General features: G+C 33.9%; 3 protein-coding genes across 5 annotated transcripts in view; all 3 read right to left on the bottom strand.

Moving 5' to 3' along the window:
* The window catches only part of LOC120175917 (protein DEHYDRATION-INDUCED 19 homolog 4-like), a 29,201-nt gene extending 9,769 nt beyond the window's left edge, over nt 1-19,432 (bottom strand). The window contains exons 1-7 of the mRNA XM_039182464.1: nt 19,408-19,432; nt 11,985-11,989; nt 10,269-10,372; nt 10,015-10,154; nt 8,881-8,958; nt 8,492-8,784; nt 8,221-8,337 (exon numbers count right to left, since the gene is read on the bottom strand). Of these exons, the coding sequence (XP_039038395.1) occupies nt 8,221-8,337; nt 8,492-8,784; nt 8,881-8,958; nt 10,015-10,154; nt 10,269-10,353 (713 nt within the window). The 5' untranslated portion in view covers nt 10,354-10,372; nt 11,985-11,989; nt 19,408-19,432. The remainder of the gene's footprint in view (nt 1-8,220; nt 8,338-8,491; nt 8,785-8,880; nt 8,959-10,014; nt 10,155-10,268; nt 10,373-11,984; nt 11,990-19,407) is intronic.
* On the bottom strand, nt 1,251-2,755 carry LOC120175918 (auxin-repressed 12.5 kDa protein-like). Its single transcript, XM_039182465.1, has 3 exons — nt 2,611-2,755; nt 2,339-2,516; nt 1,251-1,338 (listed from the first exon to the last, which is right to left on the bottom strand). Exons 1-3 carry the CDS (start codon nt 2,720-2,722, stop codon nt 1,299-1,301), a joined length of 330 nt encoding a protein of 109 aa, XP_039038396.1. The 5' UTR covers nt 2,723-2,755; the 3' UTR covers nt 1,251-1,298.
* Nucleotides 11,206-19,729, bottom strand: LOC120175916 (homeobox-DDT domain protein RLT1-like). Of its 3 annotated transcripts, none has more exons than XM_039182461.1 (18): nt 19,492-19,729; nt 19,011-19,403; nt 18,731-18,801; nt 18,067-18,351; nt 17,895-17,984; nt 17,606-17,803; nt 17,264-17,486; nt 16,623-16,723; nt 16,373-16,459; nt 16,136-16,288; nt 15,905-16,060; nt 15,533-15,751; nt 14,763-15,449; nt 14,104-14,664; nt 13,391-13,999; nt 13,194-13,298; nt 12,432-12,674; nt 11,206-12,195 (listed from the first exon to the last, which is right to left on the bottom strand). In XM_039182461.1, the coding sequence occupies exons 1-18, from the start codon at nt 19,631-19,633 to the stop codon at nt 11,488-11,490; spliced, it is 5,031 nt and encodes a 1,676-aa protein (XP_039038392.1). In that variant the 5' UTR covers nt 19,634-19,729; the 3' UTR covers nt 11,206-11,487. The 3 variants fall into 3 exon arrangements, with proteins under 3 accessions (XP_039038392.1, XP_039038394.1, XP_039038393.1); XM_039182463.1 differs by having other exon boundaries at nt 15,533-15,742; XM_039182462.1 differs by lacking the exon at nt 17,895-17,984 and having other exon boundaries at nt 19,492-19,728.
* Between the last annotated feature and the right edge of the window lie 1,127 nt (nt 19,730-20,856).

Below are 20,856 nucleotides of genomic sequence, written 5' to 3'. Positions count from 1 at the left end.
CTTAATTAGGGAAATTAAGAAGAAGAAAAAGGAAATAAAAGTTTATTGGATAAACTATGTATTTAGTCAGCCGCACCTGTCTTTTGTGTTTTTTTTAGTTATACTAGACGTTCCATTTTGGTCATCGTAGTTAAAATTAATAGTGATGTTGGTGTGTCGTCGTAAGGTAATCTCATATCATCATGGAAAAAGTTAAAAAAATTGAGATGTCAGAAGTTCTATTTATTTTCTAATAACGATGAACCGAAATGAAACCAAAACGTAATATTAAAAATAATTTAAAAAATAATTAAATGACTAAAACAGAACCACGAAAGTAGATAAATAATTAAATACATAGTTTACCCAATTTTATTTTATATGTACGCTGAGTACTATGCAAAATAAAATCTAACTGAAAGGTATTCGAAATTACATTGAAAAGAGGACAAAAATTTTAATCTTAAAATTTATTTAGGATAAATTATATTGGAGATCACTTTTATTTTTGGTATGTTTTATTTTAATCAATAATTTTATAAAGATCGTAGCGTTGTTGAAAACTCTTTGAAATCCACACCATTAGAAACAGGAGAGACGTCAACCTTCTCTCACGTGCACGAAATTGATTTAATTTAATAGAGACACTTAAACTTACGGACATGTTTTTAAGGGTAAATTACGTATTTAATATCTAAATTATTAATTTTAGTCTGTTTTAGTATTTAAACTTTTAATTTTTAAAAACTATACTTAAATTTTAGTTTTTGTTTCATTTTAATACCCATTAAAACCTTAACGTAAAATTTTGAAGAAAATTTGAAAGTTTAGGTACTAAAACGGGTCAAAATTAATAGTTTCGGTACTAAATGTGTAAAGTTTATAATGGTGGGTACTAAATTGAAATAAAAACTAAATGTTAGGTATAATTTTTAAAAAAATTAAAAATTTAGATACTAAAACAGATCAAAACTTATAGTTTATGTACTAAATGTGTACTAACATTAGGTATGATTTGTTTAATTTTTTAAAAGATAAAAAAAATTGAAAGAAAAGGACCTACCACTCACCAGTTTCCATTTGGAAATTACTACTAGTCAGCTATGATATTTTCTGACATTTGAAAAATGAAAACTCAATAATTAAATCCTTAATGACAAAATAAAAATTACTTAATTCCATTAAATTTAAAACAAATTACAATACCCCTTCCGTTTATTCATTTATTTAATATAACAGCCGCCGTTCACGGCCGGGATCTTACTACTAAATTTGGTTAAGAGGAAAGCAACCTTCTTCTAGAGGTTCTCCCGCCACCTTCAGCGGTGGTGCTTGCTCCGGGTCTCCCCACTGTAAAACCTGTCCATCACAAAGGATCCCATCAAAAATCAAACTTTCATCTTACTAGTTAAGTAAGAGAGGGAAAAAAAAAGAGACAAGAATCTAAAGTCTATATTTAAAAAAAATTACTGTAAATTTCGTATTTTTTTTCTTTCAACGTGATATTTTAAATCAAAAAATAAATTTAATGTGATCTTTGATCAACGTTTTTTATCGTCGACTATTATTGTGCTAATGTGAATGTACATAATATTAACGTGACAGTCTACAATGGTTGATAATGTGACAGATAACATGATAAATGAGTTAAATTTATAACTTAAACGTAACATATTAATTATCATATCAGTATCGTGAACCGCTATCAATACTGTGGATTACTAGGTCAACACCATGACAATTAAACAACAAAAGATCAAAAAATTACATTAAATTTATTTTTTTGAGTTTGAAGGTTTTTTTCTTTCAAAAATACAAGAATCATTGATGTCTTTTTATAAAGAAGAGAGAGAGAGAGAACTCGTTATCATACATCACTTCGCATGATTAATTTTTATTTCATTTTCTCAACCACCATAGAACAAAAAAAAGGGTAAATTATGTATTTAGTCGCTCGTATATTCTCGTAGTTTTATTTTGATCACTCAATTATTTTTTTAAATTCATATATGATATTATATTTTGGTTTTGATTTTGTTTTGATCACTTACCATTAAAAATTAAACGATAATATTTGTCTTTTACCATAAAATAATATCACATTATCATTATTTGGTAAAATAAAAAATTATCATGTCAACAGTTATGTTTATTTTTTAATGATAAGTAATCAAAATGTAATGTTAAATATAATTTAAAAAAATAATTGAATGACCGAAACAGAATCACATAAATAGATAGATGACTAAATACTTAGTTTAACTAAAAAAAATTAAAGCAAAGCCTTGATCATACTCAGTTATCCATGCACGCAAATGGGCAAATGGCCGGAGAAAAAGAAAAAAGAATCTGTACAGACCAGTCATAAACAGTCGGAGAATTGGGTTGAGGCTTGTCGAATACTTCAGCACCGATACCTTTGGTAGCAAGGTTGCTACCTGGGTTGAACACGCTCCTCCACACGTTCTCCCTACGCGCCGACACCGGCGTCGTCGGCGTCGTCGGTGTCGTCGGCATCGCCACAGAAGAAGCTTCGTCTGATGAAAAATCATTCATAATTCCAAGAGTGACAACTTAAAAAAAAATCACCAAATGATCAAAAGCAAAGTTGTTTAGGGTTTTCGTTTTAACCTTTGGTCGACGAGGGCTGAGTGGTGGTGGTGATCTTCCTAAGCCGGCCAAGCCCACGCTCCGGTTGAGGGCCGGCTACTACGTCATCCCACAGCTTCTCTAGCAGTACCATTTTTGTTTCTCCTTGAATGATATATGATGTTTATGGTGCTTTTGGGTGGCTTTATTTTGTCCTTTATAAAGAGGAAGATTTACCTGAAAATTTTCTTTCCTATTCCTAGTACCATGCAACTGATTTTTGCTGCCTCCAATCTTTTAACATTTGGACAAAAATCATTACTTTCAGGGTAAACTATGTATTATTCATGCAACTATCACTTTGATTTTATTTTGATCACCCAACTATTTTTTAAACAAAATCATCACTAATATTACGTATTAGATTCATTTTTATCACACATCATTAAAAAATTAAAATAATGATGCTCACGTGTTGCCATATAATAATGATACGTCATCATTGAAAAAATAATAAAAATGTCACGTCAGTAATTCTATTAATCTTTTAATAGTATGAGACTAAAATAAAATTAAACCATAATGTTAGCGGTGATTTTAAAAAAAATAATCAGACGACCAAATACCAAGTTTGCACTTAATTTTTAGGCGTACATCTTATAATTATATGTAATTTTGTTTAATTACGTGGTTTTCTCATTGATTTAGTATTTATTTTTTTCCAAATTTAATATATAATTAATTGGGTTAAAAAAATGAATATTATATAGTATGAAAATTTTAAATATTATATTATATTATATTAAAATTTAGAATATAGTTTTTGAGTTCGATGAGACTTTAGTTATGTTAACAAGATTGAGTCAGGATTTTTTTTCTGAGTGTAGAGTCATTATAATCTTGAACGTTAATATTTGTGTTTGATTAAATATACATATTTTTGTGTAATTATATTTTGAAACTTCAATTTTTTTTAGGAATTTATGTTTAAAATAATATATATTGGCAATAGAAGAATGAAGAGTGAACATCTCCAAATTGATGGATGATGGTGAGAAACGAAAGGGGCCCTCAAAATAATATCAAAGGTTTGAGTCACATGTGTGACGTTTAGATACAATTGTTTGTCCTATTCTTCATCCGGGTCCACAAAATGGTAATCATGTGTTTATAAGATGACACGTGGATCTTATAGCCTTTGAATGAGGGGTTGCCGTTAATTTCCCCATTTTATTATTGGAATTCAAGTTTTATGGCAACTTAGTTGATTAAGGTTGACATTTTAACATTATTTATTAGATCACTTTCGATGTTTGTAGTATGTATGATAAATATTAGGACTAAGGGTCACCTTTGCTCCTACAGTAGACATATTTTATTATTTTCACCCCTATTGTATTTTCGTATCAATTTAGCCCTCAAATTCTTTTAATGACATCATTTTATACCTTTTCCCTAACTTAAAACTCAAATTTATAAACCCTAAGTTAGTGTTTAAGGTTCAAGGTTTATAGTTTATAGGTAATAGGGTTATGATATAGGGTTTATGTTTCATAATTTAGGGTTTTAAGTTAAGAGTATGGTATATAGAATGATGCAATTGACCAACTTTGAAGGCTAAATTGATGCAAAAATAACATAAGAGCGAAAGTGATAAATTGAGTCTACTACAAGGACAAATGTTACCATTTTACCTAAATATTAATACTTCCATTAAAAAAAATGGAAGGGTTTTTAACAAAATCTTGAGAGGCGTTAGGTTCGCGAGAAAGATCATTACTAAGCATGGACAAAACCAAGGATAGGGTAAAATGGTGGGAAAGATCATTAGCTATAGTCACATGTGTTCTCATGTTTGGTTCAAGTAAAAGATCATTACCAAATAATAACTTATTACCAATAGTAACACTTTTGGGTTAAAATGGTGGGAATGTCATTACCTCCAAATTCTTAGGTAATGAACAATTCTCACCACTTTGGACATAAATACCCTTGAAATAATAATTTTTTTCATGTAGATCTTTCTCAATTCTTATTCTTCGTGCTTTACTCAAAATTATAAACTTAATAATAATAATAATAATATACAATGAGTTTAATTTAGTAAAATATTGATAAATTTATGTAGTTAAAATTATTTTATATTTTTAATATTTAGTATATTAATTATTTTATAATTTTATGAGGTGAAAATATTATGTTGAACCATGTTTTATAATATTTTGATATAACAAATTAAGACAAAATGTTTTTGGACTTGATTGAATTTGTTCAAAGTTTTCAAAAATAATTCAAAGTCCATTAAACTAGAATTTGAGCACAAAACAGTTTTTCTAGGTACGTAGTACCGATACTGTTCTTACAGTATCGATATCAATATTGTTCATGTGTTATCGATATCAAACGTAAGAGAAGTATCGATACTCTCTAGGTAGCATCGATACTACCAGTTGTTTTCCAAATTGCTCAAATTTCAGAATGCAAAATAGGTATCGATACTTAAGGGGTACCGATTAAACTTTACACAGTGATATCGATACCATGAAGCATAATATAGATATTGGTCAAACCCAACGGTCTTCAACGGCTAATTTATTTAAATATTATAAAGGTAGTACCGATACTCATGAAAGGAGTATCGATACTCCCTATTTTGAACAGTTTTCTTTTGTGGAAAATTAATCCCCAACGGCTCCAAAACATCTCCAACTACTAAAAACGACCACAAACTCATTTCAACATATAAAAACAAGTTATACACTTGAAGAAGGTTGGACAACACCTATCCAAGCAATAGAGATCAAAAGAAAAACTCTTCCACTCTTTGTAAATCTTTCTATTATTTTCTTGTGAGCTTAATTTTTGTAAACATCTTCCTTTAAGAGGTTTTCTTGTTTAAATCTTTCAACCTTTGTAAAAAAATATTGGTTCTAGCTTATCCTTTGAAAAGCTAGGGAGTTATAAAGATTATCTCTTTGTCTTGGAAAAAGAAAGAACAAATTAGTGAATTTGTTAGAAAATATTAAGTGAGGAGCTTATGTAATGGATGTAGACTTGGTTGAGAAGTTGAACCACTATAAATCCTTGTGCAAATTGTTTCATCTTTATACTCCTTACTTCTTAAACTCAAAAAGTCAATTTCCCCCTCTTGGCAAAATATTCGGTTGTTCATGTGAGCTTCATCAATCCTAACAATTAGTATCAGAGCTTGACTCATTAGAAGTTCTAAAAACCTTGAGATAATCCTTGAGGAAGCTCTATCCATTTTCGATACAACCGATAAGATGACTTCCACCTCCGGCTCGTTCCACATGGAAAACTCCCAACTGATCGACAAGCCTCTATACTTCACTGGAGCTAACTATCATCATTGGAAGAAATTAATGAAGGTATTCATCCAATCCAATGATCTTGATGCATGAGAGATGATTGAGAACGACTACTCTTCTCCAAAAAAGAAGGTGAATGAGTGAAGTACCCAAGAACGGAAGAAAACTCAACAAAATGATAAGGTCATGCACATGTTATTTTGTGTATTTGGTCTCAATGTTTATGAAGAAGTTTCTTCTTCTTCAAATGTCAATGAGATTTGGAATAAGCTCGAAGAAATTCATGGAAACAAGAAAGAAGAACAAACAAAGGCGGTGTGCTTAATGACTCTTGAAGAGCCCAAGGTATCTTCTAACTCTAACGAATTCGATTCATATTCTTTTGATGAGTTACAAGATACATATGATGAATTGTATTTGGAATTTGAGACCATGAATTTCAAATATAGGAAATTGATTTCAAAATTCAAAGTTGAAAATGATTTTCTTTTGAAAGCAAAGTTAGATGCCAACATCATTTTCCAAGCTTGGCATCCATAATGATTTTTAAATTAAATAAAATATCGAATTCAAAATTTTCAATTTTCAAATATAGGGTAATCGACTATGTACCAATTTCTGAGTACTGTGGAGGTGCTAATCATTCCCTACGCATCACCGACTCTCAAACCCGATTTTTGTTTTCGCATACTAAAATTTGGTTTTTTTATCAAATAAAATGTTTTATTAAAACTACCAGACTTTAGGTTTTCCAATCGCACCTTAAAAATGATTGGTGACGACACCCAACATTTCATAAAAATCTTTTAAAAAACACATCGTTGTAACTAGTCAGCTTTTTCCCTGAAGGACTGGTTGCGACAGCTTCGCGACTCTACTTGGGATATTTCATTTTCTAAAATAAATAAAGAGTCAAGCTACGAGTTGATTACCCTATATTTGAAATTTGAAAATTTTGAGTTCAAATTTATTTAATTTACAATTCATTATGTTCTTTTAAAAAAATTGAAAAATATTTTCTTTCTAGTTTATGTTTTCACTAGTTTATGTTTTCACTTGATTGAATATATTTAGAATTGTTGCATATCATAGCTCTAAATCCGAGTTTCGTCCTGTTTCACTTAAGTAGGGGAAAACGCCACACCACAAATGAACTTAGTTCTTCATCGTGTAGGTTTGGCAAAGTACCTCTAGAAAGCATTCTAAGTGTCTGATCGGATATTAGTTCTATGACATATATTTAGTGATGTGATCCCTAAACTGAATTCGATTTGTAAAATCTGTAGTGGGCCAAAATCAAAGTCTTTATTAACCTTAGCAGGTTGTAAGGACAATTTGGGAAGCTTTTTAGAACTGAACTTCATATAGATAATTTAGTAAGCCCACTCCACTAGAGCCATGTGGAAACCTTAAGAGAAGTAGAACGCATGTGTAGACTAATATTTTGATATAACAAATAATGACAAAATGTTTTTGGACTAAATTGAATTTATTTAAAATTTTCATAAAAATAATTCAAAGTCTAATCAATGTTAATATAACAAATAAGGGCAAAATATTTTTGGACTAAATTGAATTTATTCAAAGTCTTCATCAAAATAATTCAAAGTCCAATCAAAACCTTAAAATGAGTATTTTGACTAGAAGTTTCGGAACTTTCCAAGACAGTTTCTTGAAAAGTCTCGATACTTTCCAATAGTTTCGAAACTATCTCAAGAGTTTCGAAACTTTCATTAAAGTTTCGATACTTTGGGTCCAACGGTCATATTTTTCCAGCGGCTCTTTCGAAGATATTCACTAGGAAAAAATAAAGAATTAATATGAACTTTTAATTTTTCTTAATCCAACTATCCTAAAAATAATTTGAAATAAATCTCACAATAATTGAAGGAAGTGTTAGAACCAACAGTTTCTACCTAAAAGTAGTCATATAATCTTGATGATTGCTATCAAGTATTGTAGCAAAGATCATAGTTCAAAAAATAATTTACTAAACCTTAAATAAGCAATTTTTTAACTCCATTATTCAAGCAATTGTAACGTTTTAACATAATTTATGGTACCAGAAATAAGAAATAAAAAAACTATATTATGGAGAGAAGTGCAGGAGATTTCCTTTTGCTTTATTTCAATTCAAGAAGAGCATCCCATTACATTGAAGTTAAAAGAAATCCATAAACTACAAAGATCACTGTTACTTGCAGAATATAATACAGTTCTTGTTAAAAAAAAGGGTTTGGGGTCCTATCACGAAGCAACCACATATTGCTTCAACAATCGGACTACACACAGGCATCCGTCATTAGCATCCCACCCACAAGAGTGGTTTTGTTCCTCACTCACAAGAGTTGACAACACGAGATCCTGGACGAAACCGGCTCTCCCCCTGGCCCGCCGAATCCTTTTTTCGCGTTCCTCGTTGCTCAAAGAGGGGTCAAAACTCCATGACATAAATAGATACGAGATGCCAGTTTAGAATTATATTGGAAGGTTTCTGTATATGATTGATACATGATGAGGTTCTTCATTTGAACCGCATTGCAGTCTCTCTAAACAATGATCAGACCTAACATTATTGAATATGTTCTACTTACCTCGATTTCCACATATGAGTCGGTGTGAAATTTTTGGCAGCAATGTCTTCGGTGCTATTTACAACCGATTTAGTAAGCTCTTCGGCTTCAGATGCAGGGAAGTTCAAAATGAGTGAAGAAAGGAGCGAATCATTAGCTGTGTTCGACAAGTTAGTACTGCTTGACCTATATGCACTGCCCCCACTGCCCCCTAGAAGTACTTGCAAATGAGCTTCACGGAGATCCCGACCCAAGAGAGACAGTGCCTGGCTGTTGGGAATCGCAACTCTACGTAACTTGCGACGTCTCTGCAAGTGATCTTTTGTTAAGGGAAACCGTCCTAACAATTCAACTTCTCTGAGTAAATACATAATCTAAGAAACTGTACAAAGTTCGATTATCAAGGATATCTTGAATAAATGTCCGTGTTGCAGCATGATATGACTTAGCATGTCTCTTGATACTTTCTTGGAACAAACTGGACAAATCTGCAACAGAAAGGTTAATGCAGTATAAGACTTTTCATAATAAAAATGTCATCGGAACTTTTTTTCCACCGTGAACCCCGAGTAAACAATAAGAACTACAAACAAGATTTACTAAAGCTCTGTTATGAGACTTGCATGAGATGCTAGTCGTTAAAAGTCTTTCCAAGGTTGTGACTTGTAACCGGTCTCCACTAGAGATTGAGAGTAGGTGGGATTTATAGGAAAAGTAAGGAAAATCTCCGATCATCTGAGCTGAAATATAAGGTCAAGGCTAGCTATTTATTCTTTTGTACCTAGGAAATCATTAGCCATCCAATCCTCCACCACTGCCAATAGCATATACTAAATGCTCGTTCGAAAGCATAACATTCTCTACCCGTCAAGCTTATTTTCGTCTCCATTGATGTCCACTTTCAAAGTTTATCTGTTCAATGTAGCATTCAAGAAGAGCATGAACATAAAACAGCCCATCCCGCTCAATCCTCCATATCCGGTCACAGTTAAATGTTCCAACATAAGTTTCCGCAGTCTAAATGACCAAATTTTTTTACCAAAAGCCTCAAATTCTATCTGCAAAGGCAGATGCCATATTAACATACCACCTAAATTGAGTGTTTCAGTTTTGTTTCTTCCCCGCCCCATAAAAAAGCTGGGTAAATATGAACACATCCTAAGGTTTTGTTTCATAAAGAAAGGATCTCGACCGATTGACATCGCTTCGATCTAGTTGTTAATAATCAACGATACCATCGTCAGTCACCGAAACTATAACCTTGTACATTCCCGGTTCCCTCACTTAGATTATCAATAAAAAATACCCAAAAATAAAACTTAAATTATATGAGAATTTGAAATTTTGGATGACGACCGCACTCACCAACATCCCTAGGTCCATCCCTGCTCTCAATCTCAACCATCCTTCAATTCAGGCACCTTTCCCCCACAATTTAACCCAAGAAAACTAGATAAATGGTGGTCTAATCGTCACTTTTTAATCATATTCAAGGGGGGGGGGGGGACAATGAAGCTTGCTCAGATATATTGAAATTTGCTTACCGCAACTTTTGATTCGCAAGGATGCTCATCTTCGAGATGCGAGCACAAAGACACGATATCGAAATCTTCGTAACAGTAGGGACATGTGAAATCTGGTCGTACCTCGTTCTCAACCTCGAAGTCAGCGATGTTCAAACGATCTTTGTTCATCGTTTATAAAACAGAAACAACAACATCATAAAAAAATGAGATAAAAAAAGGAAAACAAAAAGAACCCAAATCAAAGATTGAAAAATGAAATATTAAAAACGAACCCAAAGGAGAGCTTTGATTTTGCTGCTGCAAATTGTATTGGCGTTTAGCAGCTGCAAGACGATATGTCCAGAAATCGGAATCCATTGAAAGACCAAAGCTTGGATTCTTAAGACAAAGAATCTGTTGAAGTTTGGATTTTTTTTCCTTTTCCTCTTGAATATATATGTTTCCGAGTTTTCTTTGACTTTAACTTGAGATACCTTTGGCTTCGTTGATCTCAACGAGCTTTCCAGGAGAGAGAGAGAGAGAGAGAGAGAGGGATTGTTTTGTTGATAATTGATGACGCTTGGTTTTATGCTTAAATATTTTCACTATATTTTAGGTGTTTTGTGTGGTGTTGTAATAACTTTCAACTTAGATATATGTTTAAAGTTATTATCTATAAAATATTAGAAAATATTAAATCTTTTTGAATTGTTAAATCTAATAAATAATAACCACAAAAATTTTGATCAATCTTATATCGTGCAAGATTTGTTAAAAAAACATTTTAATTTTTAGAGAATTTGTAATGATTGTATTAGTAAATTCTAAAATAATTTTTAAATATTTTTACATTTATGTAAATTGATAAAATTGACATCGACAGAGGTGAAAGGACAAAATAGTTAGTGTCAATTTAACATATCCTTTTTTTTCATCAGTTGAATATCCTCTTTGTTGCAAGTTACTCTACAATGATAAATATAATATGTGAGTTTATACACTACGAGTGATATGAAAATGAAACCTCTTGGAAGTGATAAAGGCTATATCAATTACATTCTAAATGCCAAACTCAACAAGATTAATTATGCATATATCTGTAATTTATAACCGTTTAACCTCTAGACCATAATTTTCAAATAAAAAATCCAATGTCTAAAAAGGTAATTATAAATTTTCAAAACAACCTAATATTTATTATTTTAAATATATCCAATAATGAAATTACATGATAAGATTTGAATGGGTTGAAATAAACTTTCCATTCTCAAGAAAGAAGGAAAAATGCATATGAAAAGGAAAGGGTACCTCAATGGGATTTCTCAATGATCATCCCCTGAAGCTGTGCCAATCCTTTTGCATCGATTGCATTCGAAGTCTGCTTCTACTCGGCCATCACGGCCGTAAAGGAAGTGGCCGAGCTGCCAACCTTTGAAGCTGCAACTTCAAATGAAAACCTTGATGCAACTCCAACGTAACATACTAATCACTCCCTTCCAGAGTTGTGAACTCCTAGCCATCATCATCCGCTACTTCATCCGATGCATCACTGATCTCCAAATCTCCATCTAAATCTTCTCTGTCTTCTTGCAGTTTAATGCCATTATCATCTTCATATGCATCGTCATCTTCATCAGAAGCTTCCATTGATCCTCCATTCCAGTCGTTACAAGCACCATTAAGATCCTGCTCACAGTTTCCTTGCTCATAGCCATCACCTTGGGCATTATCATCCGACTCCTCTTCCATGCTGTTACTATCAGGAGGATTTACCACTTGCATCATTTTGAATCTTTCAGCTCTCCAATCTTCATCCAAGTCTCTTGCAACAGATACATTACTGGCCTTAGGTTTAATCACACCACTCGTAGAAGCCACCATTGTATTACCAGAAGCTCTCCTTTCTGTTCTCTTTCCAACTGTTCGGCAACGATTTACAGAATTCTTACCAAGTCTTTGGTCGTGTTGTTTCAGGTGGGGATTCAAAGTATTCTTTTCTCTAGTACTTTGCTTGCTAGTAAGATGTTTGGAATTAGAGGCTCTCCTCTTCGACTTTTTACCAGATCCTTGTCCACGACCCCCTCTTCCCCGCTTATATTTGTTGCGCTTACTGTTACTCAGGTCAGCAAAGTTTTCTTCTCTCATAGGCTCATCTTGGTCCAGTTCTTTCGATACAGGCCCTTTGTTCTTGATGAAAAGAGAGGTTCTTGAAGGAAGCTTCTACATATTTGACAAAATTAGTTAGCTTACATTTCAAAAATTAAATGACAGTCAAATAAATTGCAAACACATGGTAAACGACTGGAGAAAAATAGGTGGCTACTGAGATTCTAGGCAAATTCACAGAATGCCAACATCTGGAAATACCAACATTTAAATGTTTATCCAGTCTACTAATAGAAAATATCAAAATTATACCCACTTGCTAAGGAGGGGAATAAAAGGCATTAACTCACTATATATGTTCTAGCTTCCTTGTTCTCAGTTGGTTCAACTTTCTCCTGCTTTATATACATGATGGATGCATCAAGCGCCAGAAGCCTTAAAGCTACAGCTGCAGTAGTTTGGGGTATCCATGGGAGGATAGAATCGGTAAAATCACTCTCTGACTCAAGATTAGAACCCAATAATTCCCTTGTTGTCTCAAAGAAAGGTGATAAATGATCTTGCTTTATGGCATTCTCAAGGTGAGTCAATATCTGCAACACCAATATGACATTTGTGTGAGACCAATATAAGAACTATATATTTAATCATTTAATAGGGGGCAACATCAGTGGTTAATAACTAAGCTCTCATAGTATTAGGCACATACGAAAAGGCTATAGCTTCTTTTAGAAGAGAACATCAGCAAAATAAAAACGCATAAAATGAGAAACATGAGCAAAGAATGTGACAAATTGGTTAGGTAAATGTTACAAACTAGGCTAAATGCTCGAGTTAGGGTTCTGTATTTGCACAAATTTTCATTTGAGATATACTATATTCCTAGATCTATATGGAATATTAACTTCTTGGATTTGTCTAGTGAAACTAGCAAGTCATTAGTCCCATTAACAACAACCAATAACATCTATGCCAAATTTCCTTTGATAGACAAATCTAATAAACTAAAGGTCCCGAAGTGTTCAAAATAATAGGTTAAATCTTCAAATGAAAATTAGTGCAAACATCATATACTAATTTGGGCACATATCCCTAATAAAAATGATGATTACCTTCAGGATTTCATCCACAGAAGAAGAAGCATTCAGTTTCATGCCCCAAATCTTTCGATGGCCTTCAGTCCAAATTGATTCAAGGGCTTCTGGCGGAACAGATACCTGCCAAGAGAAGTTTTGAAACAAAATGACATGATAAGACCAAAACCTCAAATTTATATAGAGAAGTCATCATTGGGATGTTGCTAGCTCACCTCAACTATAGCACACAAGGACTTGAGCAAGCTAATTCCAGAGGGAATAGAGGAATCAAGAGTACAAGTATACTCGTTGCCTAACTTCTTGGTTTCATTGCACTTACGTTCCGGGAAATTAGAACTCTTGATAATGGAGCCAAAAGTCTGGTGACAGTGAAAACAGTGCATCTCCTCTGGGACATCACAAACAACAAACAGCTGCACACTTCTTTTCTTCCCATATTTCATGGCACACAAAGTTGAGCAATTAAAACATTCTTTCCACATCCACCTCTGGAAATCCTGGTATCTATTCAAGGCTGACTTCATCTCATTTTCGTTTGTTCCAAGCTGAACTTTGAAAGAAGATAATGCCTCTGACGCATCAGAGTTCAACCCACAGATAGCATCACTAGCATTGTCAAAACTGGCAGGAAAGTCAGGACTGTAATCTATTTCAGAAGCCTCATTCTCAGTGGAGTTTCCACTTCGGTTAATAGCTGCTACACACCGTAAGTTCCTGCAAACATTTTCTTTGAAGGAAGTTTCAATTTTTTGCAACATAATCTTTAACTGGGATTCTCTGATTCCTCGTGCATCCAAAGTTGACAAGAGAGCATCAAAGGCCTACAGAGAAATTGATTGGATACATAAGAAATTGTTTGACTCGTACTAATAATTCATACCAATATATATAAAAACAGTTCCCTTTCTATGTATTTAAAGCATACCTCTTCAGAATCAATCACCCTCCAAACTCCCCCATGTAATTCAACAAATATCCGGCCAGCACAAGGATCATTTTTAGATGCAGAAGCAACAAACTGCCAGTATCTATTACATCTACGATCTAAGCCAAGAGGCAAAGACCTGTATGCATAAATCTCTTCTGCTCTGTGGGAAATGTATGATTTAAACTGTGAGCGTGATCTTTTCAAAGCATAACCGTGCTGCTGAGCAGAAAAGCCATCTGTGCCCATTGAAGCCTCTTGAAGTACCAAAGTCCTTTCCGCAGGATACCTATTGAGGCCATTCAGAAAATTTTGAGAACATAGCAAGGGCTTTTGGTCTTCTGGATTGCTTGGAGATAACTCATCATGTTTATTATCAGCAGGAGGAAATTGTCTTTGACTGCCCTCCATAAGATAATTAGGCAAATGAGCTTCGGCCTTCATTCCTATCACAGATGAAAAATCCACTTTAGTAATGGTTTCTTCCTTCACAAGGCTTCTATCTAGCTGAGCCTCAGACCACATTTGCTTTTTAAGAGCATTCACTGCTTCCAAACGATCCTGTAATTAATAAATCAAATTTAGAGCAAGGAAAATGGCAAGTGCCTCTACGATCAAAGCAACATCACAATCAGATTAAACTGTAGTTAAAGATCTACCTCAAGGGCAGTGCGGATAGAGTTCCCTTCATTTGCAATACCAATTAAAGCAACAAGGGCATTAAGGCGCTCCTCAACACTAAGATGAGAATATTCACCTTCTGAAAGACCTTGAATCCATGACTCACCAAACTTGCTTTCATCAATTTCAATATTCTGTTGATCGGGATCGCCTTTTCCATTCTCCTCACCAATAACACAATATGCAGTATTACTGGTACCATTGGCATCCTTCATGCTATTTGAAGGGAAAGATAGAAGATCCTTATCAAATTTACCGGGAACATTTACTGCACCATCTAATGAAGTATGGACTTTTTCACTTCCTGAACAAATGTTTACTTCATCCTTATGATAGTCAGCATCTTTGTTAGCATTTGAGGTAGTAGCAATATCAACTTCAGGATCCTCATCAACATCACCTTCAGAGTCTTCATCTCTTTCAACCTCCTCTTTTTCAACTTCATCAGCATCTTCTCCACCTAAAAGCGCACTATAAAATTGTTGAATTTTCTTCCTTGCAGCTGCAAATATGGCCTCGGCATCAGTAGGATCTTTCCTATATGCAGGTCTTAGACAATAAGTTGAAGGCGCTGTTCTTTCAAAAAGCTTTGCATCCCTCGTCAAAGCAACCGAAATACAAGCTTCAGGTCTTTTGCTAGTTGTCAGGTCCCGAAGTCCAGATTTCTTGTAGAAAACATGTAATTAGGAACAAGCGTGTAAATCATAAAACCCAATTTGACACCTTAAGGAACACAATCCAAACTCACCTGAATCTTATCTGCAAGTTCAAAAACTGTTAATCCTTTGCTTCCCTCAAGTGAAAGAACATGAAAAGCTGCAAATTTGACAGTTCCAGGTGTCAAACGATGTCTTGATTTTCTTGGAAGTAACAGACCTTTTTTTCGCATCAATGCAAAAGCATTCTCAGCTGCTGCACCATTGCGTAGAGTAGAAACTACATCTTCACAACCTTTGCTCTCCAGGTCCTGATGCAATAATAAACTCGGACAATAAGCCAATATCCATATGTGTAAAGTTTTTATACACATATATACAAGCATACAAGCACATAAATAAAATACACACATACACGCAAACATGCATGCTGAATATGTTATAGTAGAAAGAGATTATTAAACCTGATGATTATCACCCGTGTATGTCCATGTAGCACTTCGTTTCTTCAACTGTGGTCCAAAGCCTGCAGATATTGCTAATTGCCGGAAAATTTCAGGCCATGTCACTGGGTTCAAGTGATGCTGCCAACTGCGGATGTCAAAACCCCAGGAATATGCCTAGCATATTCCAAATGTGAAATGGCTCAGCAACAATAAAACTAAACACCATGACAAATCTTTAACACCACTTACCCCTTCAACAATCTGAGGGTGTCCACCTTCAAGATGGGAAGAACTGTACTGATTCATCCCTAATCCAGTCACAATTATTCTTGCAACATCCTCAATATCTTTTATTATTGATTTCAGAAGAGCAACATGAATCTCACCCAACAATCTTGACTCCTGATATCAAAATGGTAAGAATATCAAAATAGTGAGCGAAATAAAAAAAAACCTAGAGATCAAAATATTGCATTTGAAACTTACATAGTCATGAAATGCTTGCACAAACTCATCAAGGGTAAATGGCCATAGTCTAAGAACATCAGCAAAGGTAATAAAAAATCTCCATGCCTGATAACAGAAACCATAGCACAGAAGTAGTACCTTTCAAACTTAGAATATGTATAATTATACCTTAAACCATTTATGAAACAAACTGCAAAATATGAAGTGCATAAGAAAGAACATTAGGGTTGTAACTTAAAGCAGATGAAAACTGATAAGTATGTCTTACCATGAGAAGATTCCCAACATTCTCCTCTGAATCAATCCACGGATGAATTGCAAATGGTCTTTTCAGTTGCACGGACTTGGGGGGAAACAGGCTTAAAGAATCTAAAACAGAAATATTGGTGTCACTATCAACATGAAGGCACTAAAGAAACAAACTAGATTGCAAAAGAATATGACCCAAAACAATGTAAAAATCAAATAGTTCTTGAAAAAGAATCAGAAACAGTTGGAGAAACATAAAACAATCTTACTACAGATCCAAGTGAAAGATATACCGATTAGTGCATTATCATATCCTCCTAACCAATAATTAATTCTTATAAACCAAATAAAGAGAATAAAATTTTTTTCCTAACCAATCTAATGGATAGCATTTATCACGTTAGTGGCATCCAATATTTGATTGTCATGTTTGTTTTTGAAGGGGGAAAAGATCAAGAGTATCTGACAAATATACTTTTTAAACTGCGAAGCAACTAATTAAAATACTCAATATGAGGGAATCCATTTCAGTTAGAGCCAATTATTTCAAAAAGGCAAAAATTGTGACAGAATTTTAGCTTTTTCTTCTCATTCAAAAGGCGCACCAATCAAGTAAAAGTTAAATTAAGGCAATAAATACAAATTTCAGCTGATATTTACCTCTAAATGACTCAAGATTTTTCAAATTATTGTGATCAAGATGAATGATTGATGATATTCCTTTGCTAGCAGCAGCAAACTCCATGAGTTCTAGCTGTTCATCTTTGAGAAGACCCATTGACTCTTTTGCAATTTTTCGTGTAGTTGCTTTTTCCCTGGCAACCCGACGTCTCTCCTCCTCTTTCTCTCTTTGAAGCTCTTCCTTTTGTCTCTTTTTCTCAGCCTATACGGAAAACCCCAAACTAAAACCAATGACTAGAAAAAAGAGAGAGTTCTCTTCATTTATGATTAAGGCCACAACATTATCCACAAAAACTCAGATTAATGTGTTCTCAAACTTACTCTAACATATTCTTTCTGCAAAATCTTTTGTCTTCTTTCTTCTTCCCGCTGCTTCTCGCGCTGCAATCTCTCTTCTTCCCTCTGCTTCTCACGCTGCAATCTCTCTTCTTCACGCTGCTTCTCACGCGTCAACCTCTCTTCTTCCTTCCTTCTTTCACGCTCATGCCTTTCAACTTCTTTTCTCATTCTTTCTTCAATCTGATAAAAACAATTTTCATAATATGAGACAATAAAGAGGAGTCCCCTATGAAGCCAAATTCATGGTCAATAAAAATAATAATCATAAAACCTTTATCCTTTTATTATCTAGTTTCTCAACGTCTTTACATATGCCGTCATCTTGTGCTTCAACTTCCCTAGCAATTCTATTTTCATCACTCTACAAGAAGAAAGGTTATATACAATTAGCATTCATGGAAGGATATAGAAATAAATTATACATATGCTAACAAGATAGGCACCTTGCGTTTCCTATTGTTTCGTGGATCATCAGACACTTTAGAAGATAAAGAAATAGTTCCCGTATTGTGTCGTTGAGGTAACAGAGGAGCTTGAGATCCTTGACCTTGGATTCCATGAACCCTGGACAACGGTTCCTCCCCGTGCACAAATAATGTAGCTCCAGCTCTTGTACCATTGACTGGTGATTCATAAAAATGAGAATGAGTAACTTGTCCGCATGCATCAGATCTAAGACTTGAATGATCTGGAAGAAACTGATACTCATGAATAGCACTCACAGCAGCCTGGGATTACAGTTTATATGATTTTAATAAGTCAACCCATATAAACCATGTTAACTTTTCCTTCCCATCAAAGTACAACAAATAAGCATTTAAAATATTTAAAAACATAAAACTTCTGGATCAATATATATCCATATATATACCAAAGATTGTAATCCCAGCAGCATATCCATTTACGCATCCTAAACTGTTCCATATTTAAAGGGACATAGAGAATAATAAAACCCCAATAAGAATTTCTATCAAAAACCCTAAAGAAATCTGAGACAGCTAGTCCTAAGTGAACTATCAATCACAAATCACCATAACAACCACACAAAGCATTCTAATTTCTAGATACAATGACAGTTAAATGTAAATGTGAGTTCAAGAAACCAACTTTACTTGTGTGGAGGTCATATATTTTGTTCTCATAAGGTTGTCCAGACCTCTTATGCAGCTCCGGAATAGCTAGTCAAAACAAATAAAGAAAGAAAGAAATACATGCATTACAATCTACAAGGCCGACTGTATAAAGTTATAAATTACAGTAAACAACATGTCCAATATATCAATCCATGAAAATGCAGCACAAATATAGTCTACATTCCGCAAAAAATATAAATTCTATTAAACATACACAGGCATCTTACTTTTAAAATAAGAGAAATTACTTTTACCTTCAAATGCATCGGGAGGTAAAGTATCAAACTCCATTCCCAGCATAGGCCCATCATCTCTCAATGGTTGCCCCAACTGTGCCTCCACGCAAGCAATTGCTCCGAGTTCCATCATGCCCCGAGAAGAACTTCCCCCTAACTTCCTGAAGTCCGTACACGGACTGGATCCAGAATCTGAGCCAGACTCGGACCCCTCTTCTGAATCTGGCCCAACCCGGAAATCATCAATAGGAGAATCCGGAGGCAGCGTGGTGCCTTTTTGATGATTCTTGGAAGGAGTTTCTTTCTTTTCTTTCAATCTCCGATGACAAAACCACGTCTGTAACTGCCGGTCCGTTAATCCTAGTTTTTCTGATAATTCTCCTCGCGTCGCTTCCGACGGGTATGTCTCCACTACAATATTTAAAAATAATAATAAACAATAACCATTGAAAGTGAGAAGAAAAACCAACAAGTGGAAAAGAGAGATGAAGAAACATACTAGCATAGGCATCCTCGAGAGTTTGGAGTTGAAACGGAGTCTTCATCTGTCGTTTAGGCTTAACGTAACCTTCATTGGAACTGTTAGCGTTTTTATTTGAAACTTTCCGTGGATTAGTTTCTCCTTCTGAACCAGGCTCCATTGAAAGAGTTCCAATTCCCAGAATCCAAGAAGAGGAATTAGGGTTACAGAAAAGACTTTCGCTTTCCTTCGCCCTAAAAAACACGAGACATCGTGAAAGTGAATTAAGATGAAGGACGAGGATTGATATCGAATTAAAAGAAACAATCAAAATATTAAACCAAAAATCGACAAAAATAAAATAGGAAATTAGGAACAAAGACTTGTGTCAATTACTAATTAATCATTGCTTTAATGTTATATATGATCCTTAAGTCTTTAAGAAAAAAAAATGTGGTTTTTAAACTTATATGGTATTTAATGTAAACTTTAAATTGATAAACTAAATAATTTTTTTATTAATAAAAATTAATTTTAACTATTAGGATATTAATGTGATAATTTATGATATTGATGTGATAAATTATGAATTATGATGACAATTGGTAATCTAATATGAGTTGGTTAAAGTAGTAAGCAGCTTGATTCCGCTTAAGCAAGGCTTCAGTTTCGAGTCTTTGTGTATACAGAAAATTACTGCTGGGAGACTCACCCACCAAAAACAAGTGTACGACACGGTTCGATCCAAATTAATCAAAACAAAATCTTAAAACTAGCCATGCAAAAAAAAAAAACTAACATATTTGAACCACCGTAAAATGATTTAGTAAATTATCAAAATGTTCTTGTAAGTAAAAAATACAAAAATACCCTTATAACCTTAATGAATAAAATTAATGATGAGATGTGTAAGGGATCCTTAGGTCCTATTAATGAGTTATGAGAATCCTGCATGTGGAAGATAATAGAAATGCCTTGAAGACTAAAATGTCTAATATGCTTTAAGTGACTAAAATGTCTAATATGCTTTAAGTGACTAAAATGTCCTTAAGAGGAAACGACAAGATCGTTGATCACTGTCGGGGATGCCCTTCAACCATTGATATTTCCCGGGAAGCCTTCGCTACTATAGCCAACCCAGTCGCCGGCATCATTAATATCAACTACAAATAGTGCGAATAACACATTTCCTTTATTATATCCATTGATTCTTCAGTGTGAAGTCCCTTTGTTTAATCCAATAACATCATTTTATGTGGTTGTGTAGGATTTGATAAACTTTGGCAATGCAAGAGTAGGTTGGAAGAGTCGGTATTACCTCTACAATATCCGATCTGGATTAATCGATTAATAAATATGATATCAGTGTTACACCAATATATATATATATATATATATATATAT

The sequence above is a fragment of the Hibiscus syriacus genome, unplaced genomic scaffold, assembly GCF_006381635.1.
Source record: "Hibiscus syriacus cultivar Baekdansim isolate YM2019G1 unplaced genomic scaffold, ASM638163v2 tig00112217_pilon, whole genome shotgun sequence".
Taxonomy (NCBI): Eukaryota; Viridiplantae; Streptophyta; class Magnoliopsida; order Malvales; family Malvaceae; genus Hibiscus; species Hibiscus syriacus.
This window is presented reverse-complemented; position numbering and strand designations above follow the sequence as displayed.